The sequence below is a fragment of the Symphalangus syndactylus genome, chromosome X (assembly GCF_028878055.3).
Source record: "Symphalangus syndactylus isolate Jambi chromosome X, NHGRI_mSymSyn1-v2.1_pri, whole genome shotgun sequence".
NCBI lineage: Eukaryota > Metazoa > Chordata > Mammalia > Primates > Hylobatidae > Symphalangus > Symphalangus syndactylus.
This window is the reverse complement of record NC_072447.2, coordinates 151,379,955-151,395,560: the sequence shown is the minus strand read 5'-3', so window position 1 is coordinate 151,395,560 and position 15,606 is coordinate 151,379,955. Positions and strand designations below refer to the sequence as shown.

The following is a 15,606-nucleotide window of genomic DNA, read 5'->3' as shown; positions in this document are numbered from 1 at the left end:
CTACTGGACTGTGTACACTTCAGGAGGAAGGACTATTATTCTAGCTTTGCTTTGCTCATCTGTAAGATGGGAATAATTTGGAGCACCTCCATGATGCCTAGCAACTTTAATAAGGCAATGTACATAAAAGCACCTGGCACCTGTTCTCAACAGCACAGTAATTATTATTTGTGTCTGTCATTCCCGTGATAGTATAGTGCCCTTTCTTCCTGACTATTGCTACAATCAAGGATGTCTTCATCTGACATGCATAGCAACCACCCACATGTAAATTAAGGCTGGCCTCAACCAATCTGTCTCCATAAGACCTTCCATCAACTCTCTGGATCCAGAGTTTGGATGTTTTAAAACATACAGTTAATGCCATAAGTTGGCGAACTGGTTTTATAAAAAAAAAAAAAAACATTACGGCTATATTAAGATTTTATGGAAACTATCCAGGCATCTCGACAGCATGGTTTAAAACACAGGAGCTGCTCAGTTAAATGGGGGTCTGGATGGTTTCCACCTGGATATAGTCCAAATGCTAACAACCAAGTTTTACAAAGGAGCTTGATATTTGGAGCTGCCATCTCCTCAACAGTCCTCACAAAACTGAAGTTAAGAACTAACTGGATGTACACCCTTGAGTTCATGGAACCTGCTTGAAAGTCCTTTTTGGGGCAACTTAATACATCTTATCTATTCCTATGTATGATGTCCCATAAAAGACCAACAAGGTCATGCATTTGGGAAGGCCATTGAACTGACAGGTAAGTGGCAAGATGTTATAATACACTGGATGAATCAATCCAACTGAACAAAGAAAATCCAAGTTCTTCGGCTTGGTTTCTGTTTTCTCCCTCATTGCTCTTTAATAACTTCATTAAGAAACTACAGGTGGCGGGCACCTGTAGTCCCAGCTACTCAGGAGGCTGAGGCAGGAGAATGGCGTGAACCTGGGAGGCGGAGCTTGCAGTGAGCCGAGATCCTGCCACTGCACTCCAGCCTGGGGGACAGAGCGAGACTCCATCTTGGGGAAAAACAAAGAAAAAGAAAAAGAAAAAGAAACTACAAAGCAACACAATGTCTGGTGAGTCCATTCAGAGTCTGAATTCTGTCATTGAAATAAAAAGATCTCTTTGAGACAGAATAGACAGACATGATATTACTGTGTAAACATACAACTCCACAGCCCTGAGAACTACAATTTCACCTTCTTATGCCCATGCTTCACCCTCTTTTTGGGGACAGAGACATTTTTGTGGGAGATTAGAAACTTCGTTTGATTTAGAAGACCTAGGTGGGGCCTGTTCCAAGACTGTAACATAGCTCAGAATCATAGAGGCTGAGGGGTGGGAGACCAACTTCTGGTCTTTTCTCCTCCAGAAAGTATTAATGATTAAAGTTAAATGTATTTTTATGTTGCTAGATTTAATTACTAAAAAGTATAACTGCTTAAATTTGAACACTGACAAGTGTTTGTTGGTGTACCTGCATGTGTAGACACATATACTCATTAATTTGTTTAATTTCCTTTAAGAGACTCTGTCTGTATAGTTTAAAATAAAAATAAATTCTCCTGTGATTTAACCTCATATCTTCTGGATACTAGGTCAGTGCTTTCCCCCACAATAACACAACTGACACAAAGGAGGGGATTAAACCTAGGTCTCCAAACTTCCTCAATTCAGTACTCTTGCCTCATAAGCATTCAGAGTTCCAGCTGAAGCAGGTAGGATGTCATGGCATGAATGGCCACTGATAAAAAGCACTGTATGCCAATGGAGTATACTGAGAAGGAAAATACCCAGTTTTCCAAAAAGCCAGTCATATTGTTGGGGTCAGGCTCAGAGACAGCAGTAATTGTCAAAAAGAAAGAGGGAGACTGGCTAGTTGCAAGTTTATACTCAGGCCCACTGTGGTCAATGTTTTCAGACCTGGTGCCCATGTATATAGTCCTTCTAAACAATGCATACTCCAATGGAAGATCTGCGTTTTGTCAACCAGGGAAAACAGGCCAAGATGAGGAAAAGTAATGAAGTGTCCCAGTAATTAAGGGATTCTGTTTTACAAGACTCTAATCTCTCTTTACTGCACTAAGTGTCAGGAGTGTGCTTGGGACATTTTCTGGCCTTGGGTCTTTCCTGCATCACAGCTGACTTACAGGCTGCTTCTCACCAAGGTGCAGGCATTAGCAGTCTGTCTGCACTCAGAATGATCTTAATCACCTGGAGGATTACGCTGCCAAATGGAAAATCCTAGGAGGTGGCTTAAAAAGCACACTGTAGTTAAATGTGGGAGAATGATAGTAATGGCTAAGCCGATAATTTGGAAGCTAAAAATAAAAATAACTTTATTACAATTCTGATCTGTCCTATGTTAAACCCATACCCTACAGTAAGAAGGGAACTTATTGCAGCTAAAATCTGATGGATGGTGCTTGGACTTTAGATCAAACAGACAAAAAGAGAGGAGCTCATTCATAAAATGGACTCAGTGTCTTCTAGTTTTACTGATGCTTCCTATAGAGTATTTTAGTCATATTGACTACACTATATATTACTGTGCTGCGAAGTGCTGTTCTCTGGAAATGCAGCCTCTAACTATAAACCACAATTGACGAGTTTATTTCTGTTAGTTACAAACTACTGAAACATTGCATTCTATGGTATATATGGAAAGCAGCATATTTCACAGTGGGAACCTAATACTCTTGCTTTAGGAGTAAGATAATTTTACATAGGAAAATATATTTTTATATTTTTTTCAAGTTTGGAAACTTGTGTTGATTTCCTAAATGCATGTGAGAGAGAGAGTGTGTGTGTGCGTGTGTGTGTGAATCTTATCGACTTTTTAATGGGGATGAAGTGAGGCAGGAGTGAAGGCAGGGAGGATTAGATCTATTGTTCCCTAGAATAACAAGGGGGAGGGCAATTCAAAATGTGATTAATGGAAAAGCTAAAATGTACAGCATCAAAGATGACTTTGATTTTTGTGTTTTCATATAATTCGGTCCTTAAATCGGGATTATGGTTTTATTATCCCCTTCTCTTGTTTTTTCTTGCTTCTTAAAATTGAGAATTCTTGGTTGTTGAAATTGAACTTTGAATTAGAAGGCACAGATCAGTCTAGAAAAGCAAATAAATGGACCAGTGATGGGGTCAGGGCTTTGGGGCTTTGCTACTGCACTGCACCAAGAACGTAGAAATGCCACTTACTTTCTCAAATCTTCAGTCTATTTGGGAGTCATTCCCAGTTGTTTTATGCAATTATTCATGATATTCCAAAAGGTGAGCAATTCACTTCAAGTGTGCCATTAGGCCACTTGAATGTCATAAATTATTTCATTTTGAAAAATTCCAAGTATGTGCCTATTACACAAAAAAATCGACTTCCATTTTCTATTATTAGATATGAAAGAAGTTGTGAGAGAAATAATACTCCCTTGATACTCTCTTGGACAAATGGATATTAGAAAATCTACAATAGTTAATATGAGGAAATTGGTTTCTCCAAACCCCTCCTTCAGTTAGCATTAATAAAAAATGAAGACAGTGCTGAGTGAATTGTAGGGCTCTGGCTTCTGAACTTCAACCTACCATCATGTAATGTCTTATTCCAGCTCTTCCTGGATGCCCTTGTTTGTCTTTAATATACCGGTGCCTGATGACCTGCAAATAGTGAGGTCTTGGGCTGACTGGCCATAGCGATCCACTCAACATTTCATGTCCAATTATGGCTGCTTAGATTCCCTCGTCCATCCTCGTCAGTGGTGACTGAATATAGTGTAAAATAATGTCTTTAGCTGATACTATACAGTGTTTGAACAACTAGTTAAAATGTGGGAAACAAGCCATCTAGAGATTTATTTTTCACAGAAATCACAGTTGTTTTCGTATCCCAGGTATTGACCTGGTCTGTATTTACAAACTTAGAGAGCTTAATGGTGATCTCATTAACTTTTACTGTTATTTACTTATTATGGGTCCTATAATCTGTTTGTATTACTCCAAAATTAATATGCTAAAATCCTCACCCCCCAAGGTGATAGTATTTGGGGAGGGGATCATGACGTAAGAGTTGAGCCCTCATGAATGGGATTAGTGCCCTTATAAGAGGAGGCCTGAGAGAGACCCCTCACCGCTTCTACCATGTGGGATTAGAGTAAGAAAACAGCTTTCTATGAGGAAATGGTCCCTCACAAGATGCCCTTCATGCTGGTGCATTGATCTCAAACTTCTCAGGCTCCAAAACTATGGGAAATAAATTTCTGTTGTTTATAAGCCATGTTGTTTATAGTATTTGTTATAGCAGTCCAAGTAGACTAAGACAATGGGAAATTTGATTCTCCCCCCACCCCAACCAAACTACATATTATTATGAGTCAAGGTTCATAGTTTCAAGGAGCAGAGGAGAGAACAAGATTGGATCAGCATTGAGGCACTGTTTCCTTGCCAAATATCCCCAAAAAGGCTTGATTTGGAAATCCAACTACTCACGATTTGAAAGATACTGACTTTGTAGAAGCTCTGGTGGTTGGGTCATTCCACTCTGAAAAGAAAAGATATAAACAATTACTGTTCATGTTCCTACTGTCAAATGATTATTCTGAATTAAATTGATCTCCAAACATGCAGTCCCCTGAGTTACCTTCTTGAGATAAGTAACAGATGGAAAAAAAAAAAAAAAAAAAGGGAACCAATTAGATATACCATGGGACTGGAAGTCATTATGTTAAGTGAAAAAGGCCAGGTACAGAAGGACAAACTGCATCTTCTCACTTATTTCTGAGAGCTAAAATTAACAATTAAAATAACTTTTTGTTATTGTTGTTCTTTCATGTTTTAATGATTTTAAGTAGGAAAAAGGAAAAAATGAGGGAGCAGAGGACATGGATATTTGGACTAAGAAGGATTTTTCAAAACCACTTACTTTGTAAGGTGAATCCTGGGGTTAGATGCTGCGATTCCTACAAGGAATAACATACATGACACAAACATTAGTTAAATGACACAAGGAGAATAAGAGGTATATTAATTATTGCTGAAGATATAGTTGACTAATGTTTGCAAATAGGAAACTGCTGTTAACAATTCCATTAATTAGGCTTTTGTCTATAGCTCTATTTGAAGGATAAACATTTGCCAGCCAAACCTGCTGCAACATGATCATAACTGCCATTTAATCAAAATTATAAGTAAGACTGGTATCTATTTGGAAATGTGTGTAACATGGGAACAAATGACCCATATGTGTGAAATTGAAGTGTATAATTTCTCACTTAGCTGGAAAACGATGCCTCTAAAAGAATAAAGAGGACTTGGTTCAAACAGATGATCATGTTTTTTGTAAAACTGTAAACAAGATGATAATTAATAGATCTGCCCAGTTTTTCCCTTTTATAGAAACAGATCCAACTTTCTATGACACATGTGCACAGATGTACCTCATTTTATATATAAGAAGTGTTCTTAAAACTGCATTGCAAGTCTGTCGAAGTATAGGAAGCAATGTGAAATGTTAGTGGACTGTGTTATTTAAAGGAATTTAAATTTGATTTGAAAGTCACACTATACACAATTCATTCACTGTTTTTAGAAATCTAGATTTGCACATGCTGCCTTGCTTGGAGTGTGGCACACCTGTGTGGATACTGACAAAACTTGAAGGCAAAAGCATTACAGTAACGTTCAGGGCACACATGGCACTGTGTGGATGGAAGAGAAATGGTACAAACCGCAATACAGGCATTCCAAAAACTGGAGACAATGAATTCAAGCAAATACAAGAATTAGTTATATCAATCATTGTTCCAAGTAATCTATTTATTAAGCCTAATATTGACCCTCTGTAGATGAAAACTAGGCTCACAGCATTCTTTATCTTTTATAAAAAGTAAGCAAGAACTATAACACTTTGCTTTAATCAAAAATGAAATTTCCAGCCTATTTGGTATGATTCTGTTGCTCAAGAGGTTTGTCTTCTGACAAGATCACCACTCCAGAAGACTACCACAAACTCAACAAGAGGCAGAAAAGGCCTCTTAGAGAAAGAACTGTCTGTCACAAAGCCCATATAGTTTGCTGCTCAGAGGCTTCTGTGCTCTCCCTGATAGAGAACTGTCTTTTGACAAAGGACTCAAATGATTCTCACTCATTTTCAAATCACAGATGGCAAGGAAGGGGAAATACTTCTAGAGGCACAGGCACTGAGAAAACTGACAGGTGAAAACCAATAGCAAAGGAGCCCACAAAAATGACACAGAAAAGTCTGAACTTAAAAAGCACAAGAATCTACAGTCATTTAATATAGAGTCAAGCATTCCCACCTGTCTTAATAGACCCTGAGAACATAATTGCAGCATAGTATAATATTACACATACTACAATAACTTACATTCATAATCATATATAAGTTATCAAGAAAGAGTAAAGCATGCTTGATATAATCTTTAAAAGAAGTCAGGAAAATATTAATTACACTTCAAAATAATTTATACTGCATGATTCCTTTGGAATAATAACCTTCAGTTATCCAATAATTTTAATTATCCAGAACATCTCATTTTCCAGAGTGTCAAATAAATGACTTGTTAACCATTTATATCTCTGTAACTATATACAAGTATTTTTATCTGTTACCATTTAAGGGATTTCATTACAAAGGTACAGGATGAGTTTGGGCTTGTATACCTCCAGGAAATTAAATGACAAGTTCCAAAGTCAATTAAGCCAAATATCTGATCAGAGAGTAAAACATGCAGTCAGTCTTTGTACTGGTCTTATGCCTGAATTTTTAACCTTCATCCAAATATTTTGGACTTTACACCTAAACAATCAGTTCTTCCAGAGCATCAGTGCAACAATGCACACAGCAAACTGGAAGATTATGTCATTCACTGAATTGGAGTAACTGATATTTATTCTTGATACAATTTTTAATGTTAAACTGAATTTCACACTTCTTTTTACTTTATTTTTTAATTTTTAATTTTTTGGTACATAGTAGGTGTATATGTTTATGAGGTACATATGATGTTTTGATTATTATGCATTGGATTTTACATTTCTTAAACTAGAAATCAAATCAAAACAAATGAAACACCTTTGTATATCACCAAAGTTACTTTACATACGTATCCAGCCCCAATTGGAAATAGCTTGGTTGTAGAAATAATCTGCACAGTTCTCACAGTAATTGTTAATGCACAACAAATAATACAAATTTATTTTAAATGCCTGACTTTGCTTTATGCATTTCTTTCATAGACATGTCATATATGTAATTTTTGCAGTAGAATATAATGATGCCAAGTTCTTTTCACAAACTTATATGAGGTTCTTTTAAGCAATAGCCTTGACAATAATCCTAAAATCAGAAGTTCCTAAAGGATCTAGATTCTAGAGCAAGGGTCAGCTAACTTTTCCTGCAAAGGGCCAGATAGTAGATGTTTTAGGCCCTGGGAGACATACCATCTCTGTCATAATTACCAGACTCTGCCACTGTAGTGTGCAAGCAGTCATGGACAATGCATAAACAAGTGGGTGTGACTGGGTTCCAAGAAAGTTTGATTTATAGACACTGACATTTGAATTCCACACTCATGTGAATATTATTCATAATAACATATTATTTTTCTTTTGAAAATGTTAACCCTTTAAAGATGTAAAAACCTATGGGCCGTAGTTTGCCAACCTCTGTTCTAGAGGATGTTTACCTCCAGGAAAACTTTATTAAACTTCTCCTGAGGATATTATTATTCTCTCAATTCTACTTGGCATGCACTTACTCCCTTCCTTGTGAGGTTTTTCATCATCTATGAGAAAACATGGCATTTTCAGTTTGAAATTGGTAAGTAAGCTTAAGTAAGTTGAGAATTTTCAACTGTATTTGTTTTAGTAAGCTTACAGAATCATCAACTATTTTACCTAGAAAATCCATTGGGATTATATAGTGTACACACACACACACAAACACACACACACACCACGCCCCAATACAGATGGGGAAACAAAGGCTTAGAGGAACTTGAACAGGACCACACAGCAAGCAAATGGCAGTGCCAGGATTAAAACCAGCTGGGAATGCAGCTCTTAAGACAGCACTCTTTCCTCTGGGCAAGCTCTGTCATGGATGTAAGAAACTGATGCTTTCTGAAAGGATGCTGTCACCTAGTTCTGGTGGAAGCACTGAGGAAAGGGAAATCACCTTTGTTACATATAGGGATGGCCATGTTTTGGAAGATACAATTTGAACTGGGGCATCAGTGAGCCTATGTGATAAAAGATATACAGAGAGACAGTATGACCACTGGTGCCAGGAACACCTGGATCTAAATACTGGTTCCCTTATTTATTAACTGGATAATCCTGAGCATATTACTTAACTACCATGTTTCCTCCTCTGTAAATTGGGGTAGTAAAATTACCAATCTCTTTGGGTTGTAGTGGGGATTCAATTATTTACTATACATTAAGTGCTTAGAATGATGTGAGGCACATGGTGCCATTGTATGTGTTGGTTGTTATTTAAAATGTACTTTTCTTTCAAACCAACGTTTTGGCAGGAATCAAATGAAACAGGAGTGGGTGTGTAGACTTCTTGCTTTCACCATTTTAGGCAACTTGCTTCTACCTTTGTCATGGGGTTGATGGTAGCACAGATAATTGGCAGAAAATGCAAACTGTGCTTGATTTCAAATTGTGCACTTACTATAAAAGCCCATTTAAACAACAGTTCTATTGTATACACTTGCAAATGTCAAAATTGCAACTTGCACAAATTATCTCCAAAATTGGAGAACCCAGCCGAAAACACTGCAGTTGCTGTACAAGTGTTGGACCTGAACTGGATAGATAACTCTGTTTGCTGGAGATGCCAGGGGAAAGGAGAACAGAAGCCTAAAAAGGGTGGGTGTGAATGCAAAAAGGAATAGCACACACCCATACTGGGACAGTGAGGTTAGCTGTTTGTTTAGTTCTGACCTCTTTCATAGGTGAAGGAAGATCATTAAGCAAAGTTTAGATCAGTGTTACTGTCAAAATCATGACCCTAAAATCTAAGGGTTTCTCCTTTGGGTGTTTCTCCTTCTACAAATAAAGTCCAAACTCCTTGAGGGGGTATCCAAGGCGTTTTCCAAATATGCACCTATTTGCCCAGGTTTCCTCTCTTTCCACTCCCCATCACACAAACTTTAATCCTGCCACTTGACACCTCATATCACCATGCACTATAGCATGATCCCTCATCTCTCATGACCTTGCTCACACTAGTCTTCTGCATGCGGTATTCTTCTCTTGGCCCCTTCTTCACCTGTCAGAGTCTTAATCATCCTCTAAATGTTTCCGCCTGAGTGGTGAGCACTTCTTCAACTCCCCAGGGGAGTGTTAGATACGACTCTGAGTCTTGTCTTCTCTATGAAGACATTTACTACATTGTTTTGTGATCTACGTGATAGCATGTAGACGGTTTTTCTTCACCCCTACCTTTAAGCCCACTGTATCTTCTCAGTAAACGATTTCTGAATAAATGGATGGAAGGAAGAAAGGAATGGAGGAAGGAAGAAAGGAATGGAGGAAGAAAGGAAGACATTATATATATTTTTAAAGTATGTTAGAATAGCCATGTCTAGACATTTTAAAAAGTGATGGAAATAAAGCAAATCTTACTGAGAGAAGTTAAATAAAACTAATATTAAACATTTGACAATAGAACTGTAGAAGATAAAGCTCTGTCAGTGTGATGTCTTGTTTTGTAAAGATCCGTCTTCTTGTGAGCAAGAACTGGAAGGGGATAAAAATGAAAATCAGTTCATTAAAGAGTATAGGTTTTGTAACTTTAAAATCTTGAATGCTGCTGTTCCATCATCTATTTGATATTTCTTAAGGGACGAGTTATTCAATCTCTGTCTCATCTGTTCTAGGCACAGTGACTTGGACAGTGGCAACACCCTGTGGAGTAAGATATGAATGCTGGTATCTGTGTGTATTTTGTTTTAAAGACTCACTTTCAATAAAAATTATTTTGGGGGTGGAGCCAAGATGGCCGAATAGGAACAGCTCCAGTCTACAGCTCCCAGCCTGAGCTACACAGAAGACCAGTGATTTCTGCATTTCCGTTTGAGGTACTGGGTTCATCTCACTAGGGAGCGCCAAACAGTGGGTGCAGGACAGTCGGTGAAGCACACTGTCCACGAGCCGAAGCAGGGCGAGGCATTGCCTCACTTGGGAAGTGCAAGGTGTCAGGGAGTTCCCTTTCCTAGTCAAAGAAAGGGGTAACAGACAGCACCTGGGAAATCAGGTCAGTCCCACCCTAATACTGCACTTTTCCAACGGGCCTGGAAAACGGCACACCAGGAGATTGTGTCCCGCACCTGGCTCGGAGGGTCCTATGCTCACGGAGTCTTGCTGAATGCTAGCACAGCAGTCCGAGATCAAACTGTGAGGCAGCAGCGAAGCTGGGGGAGGGGCGCCCGCCATTGCCCAGGCTTGCTTAGGTAAACAAAGCAGCCAGGAAGCTCGAACTGGGTGGAGCACACGACAGCTCAAGGAGGCCTGCCTGCCTCTGTAGGCTCCACCTCTAGGGGCAGGGCACAGACAAACAAAAATTCAGCAGGAACCTCTGCAGACTTAAATGTCCCTGTCTGACTGACAGCTTTGAAGAGAGTAGTGTTCTCCCAGCACGCAGCTAGAGATCTGAGAACGGACAGATTGCCTCCTAAAGTAGGTCCCTGACCCCCAAGCAGCCTAACTGAGAGGCACCCCCCAGTAGGGACAGACTGACACCTCACTCGGCCAGGTACTCCTCTGAGACAAAACTTCCAAAGGAAATATCAGACAGCTGAATTTGTGGTCTCACGAAAATCCGCTGTTCTGCAGCCACCGCTGCTGACACCCAGCCAAACAGGGTCTGGAGTGGACCTCTAGCAAACTCCAACAGACCTGCAGCTGAGGGTCCTGTCTGGTAGAAGGAAAACTAACAAACAGAAAGGACATCCACACCAAAAACCCATCTGTACATCACCATCATCAAAGACCAAAAGTAGATAAAACCACAAATATGGGGAAAAAACAGAGCAGAAAAACTGGAAACTGTAAAAAGCAGAGAACCACTCCTCCTCCAAAGGAACGCAGTTCCTCACCAGCAATGGAACAAAGCTGGACGGAGAATGACTTTGACGAGCTGCGAGAAGAAGGCTTCAGACGATCAAACTACTCCGAGCTACAGGAGGAAATTCAAAACAACAGCAAAGAAGTTAAAAACTTTGAAAAAAAATTAGACGAATGGATAACTACAATAACCAATGGAGAGAAGGGCTTAAAGGAGCTGATGGAGCTGAAAGCGAAGTATCGAGAACTACGCAAAGATTGCAGAAGCCTCGGTAGCCGATGCGATCAACTGGAAGAAAGGGTATCAGTGATGGAAGATGAAATGAATGAAATGAAGAGAGAAGGGAAGTTTAGAGAAAAAAGAATAAAAAGAAACAAACAAAGCCTCCAAGAAATTTGGGACTATGTGAAAAGACTAAACCTACGTCTGATTGGTGTACCTGAAAATGACAAGGAGAATAGAACCAAGTTGCAAAACACTCTGCAAGATATTAGCCAGGAGAACTTCCCCGATCTAGAAAGGCAGGCCAACATTCAGATTCAAGAAATACAGAGAACGCCGCAAAGATACTCCTCAAGAAGAGCAACTCGAAGACACATAATTGTCAGATTCACCAAAGTTGAAATGAAGGAAAAAATGTTAAGGGCAGCCAGAGAGAAAGGTCGGGTTACCCACAAAGGGAAGCCCATCAGACTAACAGCTGATCTCTCGGCAGAAACTCTACAAGCCAGAAGAGAGTGGGGGCCGATATTCAACATTCTTAAAGAAAAGAATTTTCAACCCAGAATTTCATATCCAGCTAAACTAAGCTTCATAAGTGAAGGAGAAATAAAATACTTTACAGACAAGCAAATGCTGAGTGATTTTGTCACCACCAGGCCTGCCCTAAAAGAGCTCCTGAAGCAAGCACTAAACATGGAAAGGAACAACCAGTACCAGCCACTGCAAAAACACGCCAAATTATAAAGATCATCGAGGCTAGGAAGAAACTGCATCAACTAACGAGCAAAATAACCAACTAACATCATAATGACAGGATCAAATTCACACATAACAATATTAACTTTAAATGTAAATGGGCTAAATGCTCCAATTAAAAGACACAGACTGGCAAACTGGATAAGGAGTCAAGACCCATCAGTGTGCTGTATTCAGGAAACCCATCTCACGTGCAGAGACACACATAGACTCAAAATAAAGGGATGGAGGAAGATCTATCAAGCAAATGGAAAACAAAAAAAGGCAGGGGTTGCAATCCTAGTCTCTGATAAAATAGACTTTAAACCAACAAAGATCAAAAGAGACAAAGAAGGCCATTACATAATGGTAAAGGGATCAATTCAACAAGAAGAGCTAACTATCCTAAATATATATGCACCCAACACAGGAGCAACCAGATTCATAAAGCAAGTCCTGAGTGACCTACAAAGGGACTTAAACTCCCACACAGTAATAATGGGAGATTTTAACACCCCACCGTCAACATTAGACAGATCAATGAGACAGAAAGTTAACAAGGATATCCAGGAATTGAACTCAGCTCTGCACAAAGTGGACCTAATAGACATCTACAGAACTCTCCACCGCAAATCAACAGAATATACATTTTTTTCAGCACCACAACACACCTATTCCAAAATTGACCACATAGTTGGAAGTAAAGCTCTCCTCAGCAAATGTAAAAGAACAGAAATTATAACAAACTCTCTCTCAGACCACAGTGCAATCAAACTAGAACTCACGGTTAAGAAACCCACTCGAAACCACTCAACTACATGGAAACTGAACAACCTGCTCCTGAATGACTACTGGGTACATAAGGAAATGAAGGCAGAAATAAAGATGTTCTTTGAAACCAACGAGAACAAAGACACAACATACCAGAATCTCTGGGACACATTCAAAGCAGTGTGTAGAGGGAAATTTATAGCACTAAATGACCACAAGAGAAAGCAGGAAAGATCCAAAATTGACACCCTAACATCACAATTAAAAGAACTAGAAAATCAAGAGCAAACACATTCAAAAGCTAGCAGAAGGCTAGAAATAACTAAAATCAGAGCAGAACTGAAGGAAATAGAGACACAAAAAACCCTTCAAAAAATTAATGAATCCAGGAGCTGGTTTTTTGAAAAGATCAACAAAATTGATAGACCGCTAGCAAGACTAATAAAGAAGAAAAGAGAGAAGAATCAAATAGATGCAATAAAAAATGAAAAAGGGGATATCACCACCAATCCCACAGAAATACAATCTACCATCAGAGATTACTACAAACACCTCTATGCAAATAAACTAGAAAATCTAGAAGAAATGGATAAATTCCTCGACAAATACACCCTCCCAAGACTAAACCAGGAAGAAGTTGAATCTCTGAATAGACCAACAACAGGATCTGAAATTGTGGCAATAATCAATATCTTACCAACCAAAAAGAGTCCAGGACCTGATAGATTCACAGCCGAATTCTACCAGAGGTACAAGGAGGAACTGGTACCATTCCTTCTGAAATTATTACAATTGATAGGAAAAGAGGGAATCCTCCCTAACACATTTTATGAGGCCAGCATCGTCCTGATACCAAAGCCTGGCAGAGACATAACCAAAAAGAGAATTTCAGACCAGTATCCTTGATGAACATTGATGCAAAAATCCTCAATAAAATACTGGCAAACCAAATCCAGCAGCACATCAAAAAGCTTATCCACCATGATCAAGCGGGCTTCATCCCTGGGATGCAAGGCTGGTTCAACATATGCAAATCAATAAATGTAATCCAGCATATAAACAGAACCAAAGACAAAAACCACATGATTATCTCAATAGATGCAGAAAAGGCCTCTGACAAAATTCAACAACCCTTCATGCTAAAAAGTCTTAATAAATTAGGTATTGATGGGACGTATCTCAAAATAATAAGAGCTATCTATGACAAACCCACAGCCAATATCATACTGAATGGGCAAAAACTGTAAGCATTCCCTTTGAAAACTGGTACAAGACAGGGATGCCCTCTCTCACCACTCCTATTCAACATAGTGCTGGAAGTTCTCTCCAGGGCAGTCAGGCAGGAGAAGGAAATAAAGGGTATTCAATTAGGAAAAGAGGAAGTCAAATTGTCCCTGTTTGCAGATGACATGATTGTGTATCTAGAAAACCCCATTGTCTCAGCCCAAAATCTCCTTAAGCTGATTAGCAACTTCACCAAAGTCTCAGGATACAAAATCAATGTACAAAAATCACAAGCATTCTTGTACACCAATCACAGACAAACAGAGAGCCAAATCATGAGTGAACTCCCATTCACAATTGCTTCCAAGAGAATAAAATACCTAGGAATCCAACTTACAAGGGATGTGAAGGACCTCTTCAAGGAGAACTACAAACCACTGCTCAATGAAATAAAAGAGGATACAAACAAATGGAAGAACATTCCATGCTCATGGGTTGGAAGAATCAATATCGTGAAAATGGCCATACTGCCCAAGGTAATTTATAGATTCAATGCCATCCCCATCAAGCTACCAATGACTTTTTTCACAGAATTGGAAAAAACTACTTTAAAGTTCATATGGAACCAAAAAAGAGCCCGCATCGCCAAGTCAATCCTAAGCCAAAAGAACAAAGCTGGAGGCATCACGCTACCTGACTTCAAACTATACTACAAGGCTACAGTAACCAAAACAGCATGGTAGTGGTACCACAACAGAGACATAGATCAATGGAACAGAACAGAGCCCTCAGAAATAATGCCGCATATCTACAACTATCTGATCTTTGACAAACCTGATAAAAACAAGCAATGGGGAAAGGATTCCCTATTTAATCAATGGTGCTGGGAAAACTGGCTAGCCATATGTACAAAGCTGAAACTGGATCCGTTCCTTATACCTTATACAAAAATTAATTCAAGATGGATTAAAGACTTACATGTTAGACCTAAAACCATAAAAACCCTAGAAGAAAACCTAGGCAATACCATTCAGGACATAGGCGTGGGCAAGGACTTCATGTCTAAAACACCAAAAGCAATGGCAACAAAAGCCAAAATTGACAAATGGGATCTAATTAAACTAAAGAGCTTCTGCACAGCAAAAGAAACTACCATCAGAGTGAACAGGCAACCTACAGAATGGGAGAAAATTTTTGCAACCTACTCATCTGACAAAGGGCTAATATCCAGAATCTACAATGAACTCAAACAAATTTACAAGAAAAAAACAAACAACCCCATCAAAAAGTGGGCAAAGGACATGAACAGATACTTCTGAAAAGAAGACATTTATGCAGCCAAAAAACACATGAAAAAATGCTCATCATCACTGGCCATCAGAGAAATGCAAATCAAAACCACAATGAAATACCATCTCACACCAGTTAGAATGGCCATCATTAAAAAGTCAGGAAACAACAGGTGCTGGAGAGGATGTGGAGAAATAGGAACACTTTTACACTGTTGGTGGGACTGTAAACTAGTTCAACCATTGTGGAAGGCAGTGTGGCGATTCCTCAGGG

The 15,606-nt window shown here is 39.1% G+C and overlaps 1 protein-coding gene across 8 annotated transcripts in view; it reads right to left on the bottom strand.

The window, feature by feature from the left end:
- Positions 1–15,606, bottom strand: part of AFF2 (ALF transcription elongation factor 2) — a 509,233-nt gene that overhangs the window by 153,730 nt on the left and 339,897 nt on the right. For 5 of the 8 annotated variants that reach the window (XM_055267797.2, XM_055267796.2, XM_055267799.2 and 2 more), the window contains 2 exons: positions 4,915–4,951; positions 4,500–4,533 (listed from right to left, as the gene is read on the bottom strand). In XM_055267797.2, the coding sequence (XP_055123772.1) occupies positions 4,500–4,533; positions 4,915–4,951 (71 nt within the window). Of the gene's footprint in view, positions 1–4,481; positions 4,534–4,914; positions 4,952–15,606 lie in introns of all 8 variants that reach the window. The other 3 variants (XM_055267794.2, XM_055267798.2, XM_055267801.2) reach the window with 1 other exon arrangement.